Source organism: Trachemys scripta, chromosome 6, assembly GCF_013100865.1.
Source record: "Trachemys scripta elegans isolate TJP31775 chromosome 6, CAS_Tse_1.0, whole genome shotgun sequence".
NCBI classification, from domain to species: domain Eukaryota; kingdom Metazoa; phylum Chordata; order Testudines; family Emydidae; genus Trachemys; species Trachemys scripta.
In genome coordinates this window covers 16,309,953-16,325,546 of record NC_048303.1, presented here as the reverse complement: position 1 = coordinate 16,325,546, position 15,594 = coordinate 16,309,953, and the positions used below count along the sequence as shown (strand labels likewise).

The 15,594-nt window shown below is 40.0% G+C and overlaps 1 protein-coding gene across 1 annotated transcript in view; it reads left to right on the top strand.

Annotated features, from left to right (window-relative positions):
• Positions 1-2,689: 2,689 nt before the first annotated feature.
• Positions 2,690-15,594, top strand: part of MBD2 (methyl-CpG binding domain protein 2) — a 57,998-nt gene continuing 45,093 nt past the window's right edge. Inside the window, exon 1 of the mRNA XM_034773999.1 lies at positions 2,690-3,155. Within this exon, the coding sequence (XP_034629890.1) occupies positions 3,043-3,155 (113 nt within the window). The 5' untranslated portion in view covers positions 2,690-3,042. The remainder of the gene's footprint in view (positions 3,156-15,594) is intronic.

The following is a 15,594-nucleotide window of genomic DNA, read 5'->3' as shown; positions in this document are numbered from 1 at the left end:
CCAACATCCTCAGGCAAAGAGTTCCACAGGTTGACTGCATTGTGTGAAGAAATACTTTCTTTTGTTTGTTTTAAATCAGCTGCCTATTAATTTCATTTGGTGACCCCCTACTTCATGCGTTATGAGTAAATAACACTTCCTTATTTACTTTCTCCACACCAGTCATGATTTTATAGACCTCTATCATATTCCCCCCCCTTAGTCATCTGTTTTCCAAGCTGAAAAGTCCCAGTCTTATTAATCACTCCTCATATTGAAGCTGTTCCATACTCCCAATCATTTTTGTGGCCCTTTTCTGTACCTTTTCCAATTCCAATATATCTATTTTGAGATGGGGCGACCACATCCACACACAGTATTCAAGATGTGGGCATACCATGAATTTATATAGAGGCAATATAATATTTTTTGTCTTATTATCTATCACTTTCCTAATGATTTCCAACATTCGGTTAGCTTTTTTGACTGCTGCTGCACATTGAGTTGATGTTTTCAGAGAACTATCCACAATCACTCCAAGATCTCTTTCTTCAGTGGTAACAGCTAGTTTAGACCCCATCATTTTATATGTAGAGTTGGGATTAGGTTTTCCAATGTGCAATACTTTGCATTTATCAACATTGAATTTCAACTGCCATTTTATTGCCCAGTCATCAGTTTTCCTAGATCCCTTTGTAACTCTTCTCAGTCTACTTTGGACTTAACTATCTTAAATAGTTTTATATCATCTGCAAATTTTTCCACTTCACTATTTACCCCCTTTTCCAGATAATTTGTTAATATGTTGAACAGTACTGGTCCCAGTACAGATCCCATGGGGGACACCACTATTTACCTTTCTCCTTTTTGAAAACTTACCATTTATTCCTACCCTTTGTTTCCTATCTTTTAACCAGTTACTGATCCATGAGAAGACCTTCCCTCTTATCCGATGACAGCTTATTTTGCTTAAGAGCCTTTGGTGAGAGCCTAGTCAAAGGCTTTCTGAAAAAAATCTAAGTACACTATATTCACTGGATCCCCCTTGTCCACATGCTTGTTGATCCCCTCAAAGAACTGATCTCCCTTTACAAAAACCATGCTGACTCTTTCCCAACAAATCGTGTTCAACTTTGTCTGATAATTTTGTTCTTTACTATAGTTTCAACCTATTTGCCTGGTACTGAAGTTAGGCTTGCTGGCCTGTAATTTCTGGGATCACTTCTGGAGCCTTTTAAAAAAAATTGGCATCACATTAGCTAACCTCCCATCATCTGGCACAGAAGCTGAATTAAATTATAGGTTACATACCACAGTTAGTATTTCTGCAATTTCACATTTGAGTTCCCCTTGTGTCTAAATACTTTTAGCTCTATGTCTATTTTGGGGTTTTCTATCGCCTCCATCACCATAGAGCTTTAAGCACTTCTCAGGTTAATTAGATCTGCATAGAAGGCCTTTAAAAAACTCCACAGAGTCCTGAATATGTGGGATATATTCAGTGATTATTTGTAGTGAACTTTTGGTGGTTCCTAAGAGACCCATGATAAAATTCTACTGAACTGTGATAGACTTCACTTCTTGGGTTCTGTTAAATCATCCCTTCTACAGACAATTTATTACTGTGATATATGCAAATATGTCTACTTTCAAATGAATCAGGGCATACAAAAAAAGCAAGAAACTTTCAAAAAAAAATCCTAAGGCAGGATACTCCACTGCCACCCCAGTCCATTTCCAACAATGCTGTAAACAAGCAGAACTCTGGTGTACCGTTAACACAGACAATATAGTTTTCAAATAGGTAGTATAAAAGTTCCCAGTATACAAAGCTAATATGTTTGTTTTCCTAATGATGTTGCCTCCTTCCTCTGTTATGATTAAATGATAAAGTATGTGTGTTTAAATCAGGAGTGGAGGAGGGAAGAAGAAATCAGTAGACTAAATTAATGAACAGCTTCTCCCTTTCTCTCTGTAAGTATATGCACTGTGGGTTACACAGGATCCACCAGGGACACATTTTTCTGGCAGTACATCACCAGTATACATCCCTGACCATGTAGCGGTTTGGTTATCCATGCTGCATGTGAACTGAAAGCTGTAAGGAAAATTGTGTTCCAAGATGTACAATAAGCTATTTATGTTCATTCATAACTTTACTTTTTAATCCTTTTTTCATTTAGCAAAATTCACAAAAAAAGTGGATTTTTGAGTGTTATAAACCGCCAGCCAACACCCCATCTTCTATTGCGACACTTTATATTTCAGAGGATGCAAAATAATAGATTTTAAGATGACCAAATGAGGAAAATATAATCCCAATATATTACTATTGAATGTAATGTCTATGGCTGCAAATTGTTCAGCATCCTCTCCCTCCTCCCCACCAACTCATGGCCCTGTTAAGAGTCCTGGCTCTGAACTGCGCAATTATGGCTGCTCCCGGATGCATTCTTTGATCTGGGTGGACTTGGTAATGCTACAGCATTCTACGGTCCTTCAAGCACCGGGCACCCTGGCTCCTCTAGGAAGAGTTTTACAATCACTCGTTCAGCTTGCTACAGCCAGGGGTGCGGGAGCAATTTCTATAGTGCGTGTGCGGATGATGGAAACCATGTCCTGTATTTAGTGTCTGCTAGGACTACTTCCAGCCGCGGGTGCAGCGGCACCCCGAGTTCCAGCACTGCCTCCAACTCCTGAGACACTGGCTTGCCTGGCTCCTCTCTATGGTCCATTTGCCGTTGGCAGCCGCGCAGGGCCTCTCAATGGTTGCTCTGGCCTTTCTGCAGCCGACTCCGTGGTCTACGGCTTGGCCGCTCTGGCCCCCCTAGAACGCGCTCTATGACCCCGTTCGGGAGCCGATGACACCGGGTTCCAAGGCTCAGTTACGGAAGCGGCTGCCCGGCGAGTAGGCAGCTGCGCGCGCAGCTCGGGCTCCAGACTCCGAGGAGAGCGCGGCGGTCGCCATCGCTAGGGGGTCGCGGCCCCGGCCGTGTCCGGGCACCATAGCGCCGCTGCGGCGAGGCCCTGTCCCGCTGCCGCGTCGGGCCGCGGGTCCGGTGCATGGAGAGACGGGGAAGGATGGACTGCCCTGCGCTGCCCCCCGGCTGGAAGAAGGAGGAGGTGATCCGCAAGTCGGGCCTCAGCGCCGGCAAGAGCGATGTCTACTACTTCAGGTACCGCCCGGGCGACACCCGCCGCCCCCCGGGACAGGCCCCCTCTTCTTCCCCCACCCCTCCCGGGACCGGGCTCCCCCCCTCCCCCGCTGCCCGCCACCGGGGCACCCCTCCCGGCACATCCTTCCTCCTTCCCCGGACAGGCCCTCCCCGCCACCGGGGCGGCACGCTCCTCCTCCCCCCTCTCCACTCCCACGGGCTCTCCGCGCCAGGCAGCTGACTCGGGCGTCGTGCCCCCAGCCGCATCCCCCCCCGGAGGAGATGCAACTCCCAGTATTGGCTTCAGCACTAATTCTACCAGGCAGTGCTCCCACTGGGGCCAGGGTCTGTCAGACAGACCCCCTCTGCCACTTCCGGGTCCGGGACCCCCTATGCGGCCCCCTTCCCTCCCCACCCGCCAAACAGGGCCAGAACACCACCACTCAGACTTGCACTTGCCCTTCCTCCGACATACTGTCCCCATTCCCTCTCCCCCCCGACATGTACACATCCACGGGAACAGGACACTTTCACATTCTCACACGTCATTGGGAAGAACTGAACGCCCGTGACTTGTTAAAAAACATATATTCAAGAAGTCACGTTCAGGCAGCCATGTCTTTGATCTGCAGATAATTAGTTTGGGGAAAGTTGACAGGTTGTTCTCCTGCCTGTTTTGGCCTGCAGAAAGCACTGCTTGCTTAAGTCACAGCACCTGTCTTCCCCTCAACTGCAACTTCTTCCTGTTGGTCATATGAAGAGCTTGGATTGATCAGGCCTGAATTAGTGCCAACTTGGGACATATCATTTTACACTCCACCCTCTTATGTATATATTCTTATCTGAATTCTGTGTACCTGCATTTGCAAATTCAGACTTTATATTACAGGTGTGGTGGGCATGCACAGGCTGTTAACAGTGCAGATATTTAACTAGAGAAATCATCAGGCTTTGTTTCTGAAGCAGGAATATTGTAAATTTGAATTCTGAAGCAAGGGCTTGGAGAGCTTGTACTGCAAGTGCAGCTATCAGTTGCAGTTTACGGTTGCAGTCCTGCAGTGCACTCCTTGCGGATGGACTAGATGCAGCACCCCCATTGACTTCCATATGGAAGAGCCCGTGTGCTCATGCAACATCCCATTAAAGTCAGTCATGGTTTGTCCCCAACAGCTTATTGCAGAATCAGGTTCTAAAACACTTATAAATCTTTGAAGCTAAATGAGCCCCTGAGCAATAGGTGTTGCTTGTAAATGGGGCAAGCTGAATTGCTCTTGATTTTTTCCTTTTGGGAAAATGAAATTAAATGGAATGCTCACAGCTGTGCCAAGAGAAACATGTCATAAACTTGGATCTCTTATTTTAAAACCAGTATTTTTAAACTTAGATTAAATACTGTTCACACGTGAGTTTTTTCGTTCTAGCAAAATGTTGATCAGTTTACTTGTTTTTACTCTCGATTCTAAAGTTGCTGAACTCCTTGAAGAGTTCACTTTTAGACAAGCAAATTGAAACACTGTTGTAAATTGAGTATGTGAAAACATGGGACAGTTTCTGTAACTATATTCGATACTACTGTTACAATTGCGACAATAATGCAAAAACCCTACTCTTTCATTTTACTCTAATTCTTTGTAGGTGTCTCATTACAGGCACTGAAAAACAACTTAGTTCTTTTCTCAAAAGAGAAAGGAAACAAACTATAAGTCTTGGTGCACTGGCGTGTAGAACATACAGTCAGTCACAAGTCCACACTGCTCTATGTTAAAGGAAACTCCCTTCTGTTATGGCCAACCTCTTACCCAGAGCGCTTCTATTTATGGCTGTCTCTAATGAGTCAAACCTGAAGGCCTCTCCCTAACTTTAAAGTAGTGTTTTGGGGCAGGGCTGACTCTCTTCTCTTAGCCCGGCTAAGGGCTTAGCCTTTTCACTGTCCTATTGGGGGCAGTTTATTTGTCAATTTATTTAGAAGCCAGTTTTTATTAGCATTGCACATAGGGTCATTTGACCCATCATGTGTTGCCACTAAACAAAAGAAGCATCTATACATGTGGAAGGGGGAGCATTGATTTCCATTAGCATTTTAAATAAATCTTATTGGAAACCTCTTTATAAAGGAGTTTCATTTGCCATTGTTCTTGCGTTACTGTCTTTGTCTGATTTGAGCTACTAACCGTATGCTAATATGGTGGCAGATGATTGGATCACGATCAGCTTTTCCTTGCTGTAGTACCACCTTATTGTGAAGCCAATCTGAAAGCTTAAACTTGAGGCCCTCAATGTGATTCTTATTTTCTAAGTCAGTCCTTGTTGATTGTGGGCCTGGAGATGCACTTTACATGTAAAGTCACTGTTTGCAGATTTAAATGCCAGATTTTGCTTAAGATGAACATTTATTCTGGATAGTATTATTTTAATAGGAGCATTTGATTCAGAACAACTAAGTGATTACAGATATATCCTCAAACAACCATTTGGAAAAACACTACTTAAACAGTTTACTCCTATGTAACTGTTTCTATCTTGCCAGAACTCTGGGGATCTTAATATGCTCAATTTTCTGTATTTTAGGTCCCTGGTTAAAATACGGGGAGGACAAAACAGTTTAATTGAAATAAGCATTATGGCCAAGCTCTGCAAAGGTATCCATTGATTTCAGTGGAAGTTAGGAGCCTAAATACCTATGTTCATGGGCCCATACTACCAGTTTTTCACCCTGATTCTGCAGTGAGCTATGTGTGACCTCATTGTGGCTCTGTGGTGAGCTCACTGCAGAACTGGGGGCTTGTTTGTTTTTTCTAAAGGCAAGAAAAAACAGGAAAAAGTTTTAAAGCAATTTCAGTAGCATAACCAACTAAGTAAATGATGGTGGCTAAGCAGAACTCTTACAGGATCGCAATATGTTGTAATCAATATGATATACATCTTGAAATCCACTTTGGTTCAGTATTGCATTACAGACTTTTAATATCATATTCACACAACATGGTTTGGTAATTTGTTGGTCATGTGAACAAGCTGATAATACAGTGTAGACCCCTCGAGCACTTTTGTGTGGGACAGTGTCTGCCCTTCTTGTAGATTGATGCCAGTTAGTCCTACTGACTTAATTTATAACTTCTATAATCCAACTACTTATTTAAAATATGGGTGGGGTGGAAATACTGCTTAAGAAATACTGTACCAGATGAAAATGTAGTTTTAATTTTCATTAGTTGTGCACTGTGGTCCATATCTCAATAACAAAAAGTTTTTTGCTTATGCTGGAAGCCATAATAAGAAACTCTGGGTTTTAAAAAAATATATATTAAAGATGAAGAGGATTATAATCTGGTTTTTAACCTAAAAAGTCTGTCTTTTTTATCTGGGAAAGAATTAAGAGTAAATGGTTCAAATTTTAGGACTCGTTCCAGCATCATCAGCACTTATGCAGATCTTCTGCCAAACCACCACAAAATTGAAATAAAAAATTTGCCAGGCAACTCGTGGCTTGCAATTTGGTGATTTCATTATACATGTCAGGGCATTAAAAATTGAGCAATTATTTATGTCAGGAGGAATAGTTTGTATTCAATCACTTACTATATGACCTTCAATAAATTATTTAACGTCTCTGTACCTCAGTTTCCCCATCTCTAATAGTACCAGTCATATAGGGATGTTTGGATAGCTAATATTTGTAAAGTGCTTTATAATAATCAGATGGATGGCACTAATGAAGTGCTAAAGTATAATTATATTAAAAATATGGGGGGGGAAAACAAGGTTATTATTATTATTTTTTTAATAAGAAAAATAACTGGTCTGCCTTCACTTAGTGCCACTTTGTATATGAATACAATGTTGTTTTTGTTTTAATCTGTAGATTTATAAGACATTGATTTGAAAAGTAAAGGGAAATAGTAATGAGAATACAGGTCATGCACAGTAGATTCCATATCCTCGACTCTGATCTTGCAGATGGTTACAGTGGGATGTATAGCACTCGCACTTACATTACACACATTCTTAATTGTATTCCTTTGGAAGTCAAGAGGACTACTCACGCAAAATATATAAAAAGTGTGTAGTAGTGTTTAGCACATTGTGCAGCGTTTGTCTAGGAAATGTAACTTTGTCTAATTCCATTCAGTTTCAGCTGTGAGGCAAATGTCAGTAATACCATATTTAAAGTAAAAGAAAATCCAGTAAGGTAAATCAGCATGGGCCAAATACATTAAAACAGCCTATGACTCTAGGGTTCTTCAGTGATGCTTTCCTCAGGGCAGCTCAGAACTAGCTACTGTGTTACCCCTCTGCCTTAGAGAGAGTGAGCTTTGCTGGAAATTAGACTGCATCAGCTCCATTCCACTCCAGCCAGTCTTGACTGCTTCACCAGCAAAATCCTCAAGACTCTGCCAATCTTAACTTTGTCTTGCTGGTAACCATCGGTCAACCCCAGTGCCTGAGTTCCCCAGAGACATCTCTCTGTAGTGTCCCGTCCCGCTTAAAGAGACAGTGTACACACCCGCCTGCTAGGTTAGCTGAGAACTTACTCTATACGTCAATATAGTATCAGTGACATGGCTAATAGTAAAACTAAAAATAACTTTATTAATACAGGACAGAGATTTAAGTGATGCTAAGCAAGAGAAAAAGAGACAGGTATGATTCCAACAAAACAAAACACGCTTTCTAGTGACTAAAACTTACTAAAATTAAGTTACCATTTTTGTGTAAGCAGTTTTCTCATTTACATCAGGTTACCAGCAACTCTAGCACTCCAGGTCAGAGGATCCTATTTTCACAGAATCAGAGGGTGCTGTCCCCTTTTGTTCCCTAAGTGATAGATAACTAAGGAGTTCCCTTTTCTTCCTCTTGTAATTCAGAAAACCTTTGAAATGTATTCTTTGAAAAATAAACCCTGACAAAGTTCCTCTCCCCTGGTGCTTGTTTTTTGGGGTGTGGGCGCCAAACCCCTTTTTCATCTGTCTGGTCAATTCGCTTTCTTGATTGGCTTGAATACTTTGTTAACTTAGATGCAAATGTACTTCCCTTGTCTCCAGTTTGCAAAGCTGGACTCAGACAGGTAAATCCACATTCTTTTGTCTAAGGAAGGCTTGTTTATCAAGTCTGCCCCCAAAACATATTTTAGGAACATATATCCAGCACACATTCATAACTCTTCACACATTATCTCTGTGTACATCACACGTGATATTTGTGAGCAGCGTGTCACCAGTTTTTATATACCTACTCAATACATTTATTTTAGGGTATAGTAATATTGTATACAGCAGTTGATTCAACTGCTTATTCTTTGGTGTTCAGACCCTCTGTTCTCCCCTGTGGTATCTGGACTCTGATTGTCACCTCTTCTTAAAGGAATGAATGAATACATTGCTAATGATGGCAATTGGGTATGAAGTGATTTTTATCATGCCTTTTACAGTTGTATTTAATCTGATCTTTTAAATCTAAATTAACTATTGTATAAAAGATAACAAACTTTCAGGATTTGGCTGTAGCCAAGTAAGATTAATGTTTAATTAGATACTGAAAAGTGACTTTTATTCGATAGATCTGTTCCCTTTATGCATTCAAAGCCAGATCTTATTTTAATGACAAAAATAAGTTTTGTACTGTTTTTTCCTCCTTTTAGCAAAACAGAGCCAGAACAACTGTGGAAATGTGAGCTGCATTCTAGTCTCTCGTGTATCATCAGCAGAATTGTCTACTTTCATTTTCAATGAGTTATGTTTGTGCAAACCATTGAAAGAAATGGGTTTGCACAAGTATCGCTCATGGCATAATTTGATGATAATGGCCGTGCACAAGTGTCACTGAGGGCCTAGTTTGGCCTGCAGAGACTTTAATTGTGATGATACATTGGAATAAAAAATGCAACTCTTTTGTAGATGAAATTAAGGTTATAGGCTGATGTTCAGGGAGGAAAAAAAAATCTGTTGGTAAACTGAACCTCTTTGATACAGAAATCATTATGACAAGAAACATGGCATCAGAGAGAAATTTTGGAAACCTGAGATGCCATTTTCAGAGTAAATCCACACTTTAAATTTTTAATTCCATATTTCAGGTTGCTATCTGTAATATGTATATGTTTTAATATGCACATATCCGTGGATAAATATATTAGTTATTAAATGTTTGAGATCTGATTAAAAATAAGAAATATTTGAAATAAAGCAAAAGATTGTCCTGCTCTATTGAAACAAAGTAACTGCCTCTCCTTCATTAGACATGTTTATTCACTCTACAGTGCTAAAAAGTGCAAATGGCATTTGACAGTTAAAAGAATACATGAATTCAGTATGGTTATACTGCCAATACCATAAACTAGATTGTAAGTTTATATCATGGTGGATGGGGTGGATAATTACATCAGTACCTAAAAAGAAACAGGTCTTTTCTTGAATAGCTTTGTAACAGATAATCATAGACTTCCTTTGATTCTACAAATTTGTGGTAGGAGATCTTTCTTTCTTTTTTAAATAAAAGCTTGTTGAAAGTGAAATTATGGGGGAATTTCATCGTTGTTGGACATGTGGCTCCCCAGAGTGTGTGTGTACGCGTGCATGCATGTACATATATTTTGCTTATGTGCCTCATCTGAAATCCAAACACAGCAATAAAAATGACTCTGCACTCATCTACTCTATATATTGCTGTGTCGATTTGGGATATGACTTTGTTTTTATTTTTAAACCAAATATAGCTATATGAACCCTAATATGGATGCAGTTTTATCTGTATAACTGTGCTTATATGGTAAACTATATAGTGGTTTGAGGCACTGAATCCACACTAGGAGGATTTTGCCAAATTATTTAGACAGCAAAACCATCCTAGTGTAGAAAGGGCCTTACATATTTCTACATATTAAGAAGTTACTTTAAAAACTGAACAGTTTATTGTCCACTAAAATTGAAAAGTAGCTTTTGTTTCTTGAAAGAAAATGTAAACAAATCAAGATCAAGTAGTGGCTTTACTTACCCTGCTATTGTTTTGAAAGTAGCACTTTGAGATTAACAATCTCTTTAATAGATTCCAATAGGCTTTTTAAGGGCACGTCTTCACTGGCAACATCAAAGCGAACGTGGTTTGTGTAGTCGCAGCATAGCGCTGGTGCTCTAAAAAACTCACTTCCATGGGGGGCATGACTACCAGCGCTGGGGGCATGGCTACACTGGCACTTTACAGCACTGAAATTTGCAGCGGTCAGGGGTGTGTGTTTTTCACACCCCTGAGCGAGAAAGTTGCAGTGCTGTAAAGTGCCAGTGTAGACAAGCCCTAAGTGCAACTACAAAAGCTGGACCAGTATAGGTACCATTGCTTTGACACTATTTTGGTACATAGGTAGATAGACATTGCTTTGACACTACTTCTGGATGTTTGTTTTGTGGTTTGATACTAAAGCAAATATTTAGGTGTTCCAACAACATTTGGATTAGCATGATTCTGTGCTCTTCCAAACAATAGATAGTTCAACAGCTTTGCATATCTCTTTAATAGACTTACTTGTGTAATTACTCTTAGTTTGTTTACTATTAGCTAAGTCCCCAGTCCTGCAAATAGTACTGATCCCTATATTCTCAGGGAACCCTATTCGAGTCACTGGGGCTCCACAGAGGTGCAGAGATCCACCTGCATGGAACAAATTGTAGCATTGGGGGCTAAATATATGTAATTTGTCTCCTACCCCATCTGTTTGGCTAAAAGTGCCAGCTTCCATCACCTGTGAACTTCTTTCCTCTGCTCCTGTCTATCTCTTTTCCACACTGTTCCCAATTCACTGAATGACTTCCTTTTTCCATTTTATCAAGCCACCACTACCATCTCATTCTTCATATCTGTTCTAAAACTCTCTACTTCTCTTTTGAATCCCATAAACTCACATCTTATTTAAAAAAAAAAAAAAAAAAACCTGTATGTTAACATCTGGATTTCTAGTATTTTCTGTTTTCTTAAAGACCTTTCTGTTTTGAAAAAAGCTATATAATGTACAGTGATACACATTGTTAATGCTAAGCAAACAATAGATAATTGTTACTGGATTTTCTTTAAAGCTTTATTTAAGAAATTATATTTTGATTCTGGTGGATTGGTCAATCTTTCTTAACTTAGGAGCAGCAGCAACAGGCATTAGAATTTACTTACCCATGTTACCTGACCAAAAGTTTCTAGCAGCAGTTCTGCTACCCCTGTAGAGATGCATAATATTAGGTTAAGTGGCCTCTGGGTTTTCTGTCACATTATTGAGCTTTAACATCCAGTCTTCCTTTTGTTGTCTGTCCATTGAGGGATAAATGTCACCAAGGAGGCTTCATCTTTCACGAGACTGAACAATTAGACATCAGGTTGCTCTTGATCCAAATTGGGCTGTGCAGCAGGACTATATACTACTTAGGCAGATTCTGATGGTTCAATAAATATTCAGAAAGTGTGAACGGCACATGTGCAGTCCTGACAGTAGTAGCTGTGAGGCGATGGAGAATGGTCAGTTGCCCTGTGGGGATGGCAGATGCACAAGGAACTGTTAGAGCTTTGAGCATGACCAATGCACATGAAATCTTTGGAGTCTGTAGCTATTAAACTCTTAAAGTCTCTACTGAATGTGGACTGCAATTTTTTATCAAAGGCTTATAACCTGGTGAAAGTTGGACGGATTTTCATAGGGACAGCACTGGCACAAAGACCAGATTACAAGTCCCTGCAGTAGAGGATGGGGATGCTAGAACTGTTCAAATAAGATTGCCTCAAGCTGAATTTTTTTTAGAAGATTTCAGCCAAAATAGTTCAGCCATTTCTGAGAACAAAGCTAGTGAATAATACGTTGTTTTGACCATAAATTCTGGCAGACACCCAAAGTCAAAAATTTCAGCCCAAATGGTTTAATAGTTGGCATAGTTATAAGCAACTGAAAACAGGGTCTTAAAATGGGAAGTTGTTGGGCAACTTTAATAATTTTGTAATGTACATCTTGAGTCTTGGGAGTCAAATAGACTAACTACCCTGTATATTACTGAATTTCACTTCACTGTGAAATTTTAAATTGTACTATTGCTTGGCAGGTCATTAGATTATTGGGGAGGAGCTGAGAAAATAGCTCTGAAAGACATATCTATATTTACATAATTTGCATTTTAGAGGCCTGTACTGTTTTATAGTAACTTTAACCCTGCCAGTTGATTCAAGGTGTTTAAAACTTCATTTTGAAGTAGTGTATATTAACATCCAGCCATTCAGTTTGTAGGGAAAAATATCTTCACCTTTCAGTCTAGTGTAAGTCAGTTCTAGACTTCATAATATTAGTGAAAATGTTATTTTAGATGTTATTCCAGGTAAAAATTCTTTATTTTGTGCATTTTAATTGGTCATGTTGATATACTGTGTGTTGTATTGAATATACTGTGTCTAAAATTATCGGTAAATTTAGAACACTTCAAGTGTTAGTGTATATATCAAAACCTGAGATAATGAAGTTTTTATTTAAATAGTAATGCAGCAAATGCAATGTTTATTCGGTATATAAAAACTTTATTGAACACTGACTTCAGTTATGCCTTTTTTCTTCTTAAGATATAAACATTGTTTCCTTAATTTGCTTTTTTAGTAAAGGACGCTTCTGAATATTGCAGAACTCTTTTTTGTTTGTTTGTTGGTGCACATTAGTTGAATAGTTTATTTGATGTTTTTTCTGTATCTTGTATAAACTTGAATTTGGTATTTTGCATACACTGGGCTTCATGTTTCTGTATAATTTAATTTAATCTTGGAAATCCAAATTCTCTGTTTTTAGGACACACTTTAATTTAATAAAATACTAATGCTTCCTCCCTGCCCCAGTATCCTAATATAAGTCATGCATTATGACTTCTGGTTTAATGAATGAAGTCACTGTAAAATCATAGAATGTTTATGATGTGTGCATAAAGGCAAATTGTATTAGTTCTCTTCCTAGCTGTGTAAATTCTCTTTAACGATTTTAGGAAGCTATGTTTAACTTTCCCACATATGGAGATCTATTTAACCATTGTGAACCTAGTATGTCTCATTTTGAGTCTTTATGTCCTGAGCATATCTAAAAGTTCTAAGGAATCTTCTGGTAATTCAGTGTTCCATTAACTGTGAGACTGTTTACATATGCCCAATACCACATACATTCTTTGCTGCTCTGAAGAGTGGGACATATGTGCTAATTATCTCACTTATGTTTCAAAAAGTGTAAACGTTTTTGAAAGGTAGATTCCTGGTGTCACAAACTACTGTGGGATAGCCATTAATCACTTTCCACTACTTATAGCTACAATGGTAGGCTTTTCATAATATAAATTAGCAAAGGCATGTGGTATTGGGAAACCTTGGAAAGCTATCTTTTCAATCAATTTTTAAATAATTTCTCAACAACACATTAATAGCATATATTTCAAACAAGGAACTTTCCAATGGCCTTTGAGCCATCTGAACAACCATAGGATCTCTCAAAAACTTTTATTATATTGTACTTTTCACCATATGCTGCTGTAAATTGGGAACAACTCCACTGAAGTCAGTGTATTTACACTCATATGAAAAAGGTGCAAGTGAGAGGCAGGCTGGTCCAGTGGTTAGAGTGCTAGCCTGGGACTTGGGAGATACAGATTCAATTCACTGCTTTGCTGCTGACTTCCTATCACTTAGGCCCAGATTTTTAAACGTATGTAGGCATTGCTGTGCCTAGCTGACTTTAGGAGCCTATGTGTCATTTTCAAAAGAGACTCAGGTACTTAGGAGCCTTTTTAAAATGAGGCTGAGGGGTTCTCTACATGGGGAAGTTACTGCACAGTGAGTAGGGATTGAATTTAAAATGCACTAGGTACTCCATACTATCTCCCTGGTCGGCCACCCTTACTGCACACTAAGTGTGTTTGTGCACATTAGCTCTTTGGAAGTGCCTGAGGGCATTTTTAGTGTGCAGTTAATGTGTCCACATGGGGAGTGTACAGGATTCCCGGGGGGTAGCCTGGGACTGGTGTGCCCCTTAACTCTCCATCTTGGGCTGTCTCTCACAATGCTTTGCTAGCAACAAGCAACAAACCCCTCTAGGTGCTGTTATCACTCAGCACAACCACATATGGAGCCCCATACCCAACTAGATTGCATGAGTGCTCCCAGAGCCACTCATGAATCACACAGAGAAAGCCACCAGCCAAATCCCCCCAGCTCTCAGCCTTGTACCTCAGGAATATACTGTACCATTTTGCATGGCTCAAGACCCTTTCTTGAGCAATGCAAGTTTATTAATTGGTTCACCACTTCATCAATGGAAAGTGAATATATACCAGCCTTTGTAAACCTGAGCAGATTTACTAAGCACTTCAGCCAAAGTCACTGGTAAAGATAAACAGTAAAACAAATGTATTGATTAAAAAAGGTAGATTTTAAGTGATAATTGATAGTTACCAAATAAACAAAATAAGCACACAATCTAAATCCTAAACCTGTAAGACACTAGGTGATTTTTGGTCAAGCAGTTTACTCACCCCACTTGATGTTACAGTTCATAGTACACAGGTTTCACCCTTGAAACCTGAGCCAGTCTCCTCTGTTGCAGTCTTCAGTCTTCTGAGTGTCCTTGTTGCTTGCAGTGTAGGTGGAGGGAGGAGAAAAGGCCAAATGGGGATCATAACCTTTCCCCTGATACCTCAAAGGGCATGCTTGATATTGCATATAACAGTTGTATATAGATTAGGAATATGGGGGTTACAGGGTGCTCCCCCGAAGTATAGAGTGTCACAGGAAGTTAATGTGGAGTTGCTAAATGTATACCTTGGCTCACTTCTAGGAATGCGCTCAGGCAGTTTAGCTTGATAGACCTCTAGAGTGCATTAAGCTTATGCACACACAGGCACATTTTGTGGGCAGTAAGAGTGTCCACACTGCTGGGGGCTTTGTCCCCATGTAGACAAGCTCTTAGGCTCCTAAGTCAGTTAGGTGTTGCAATGCCTAAGTACCTTTAAAAAAATCTCTTTCAAGTCTCCATCTGTAAAATGGGGATAATACATTAAAAAGTGTGGGACCTTTGGTTGCTATGTTAATGGGGCTGGTAATTACCAAAGATAAATATCAGAATCGGTTTATCCTGTGTGTATAGGTCTTTCTGACAGCAGCAGAAGACAGAAACTCTGAAATGTGAATGTTAAAGCATAGAAGCTGCTACAAGAGCTGTATTACCTGGGACCAATCTAACTTTTTAAAGTTGTCTAGGTTAGGGGATTCTTAAACTTTTTCTTTCTTAGCCCTCCTCCCCCCCATCTTCTCACCCCCGCCCCCAACATGCTGTAAAAACTCCATGGTCTGCCTGTGCCACAACAACCACTTTTTTTCCTGCATATCCAGTAGATTAAAAGCCAGGGCTGGCATTGTGGGTAGCAAGCAGGGCAATCGCCTGGGGTCCCATGCCACGGGGGCCCCCCACAAAGCT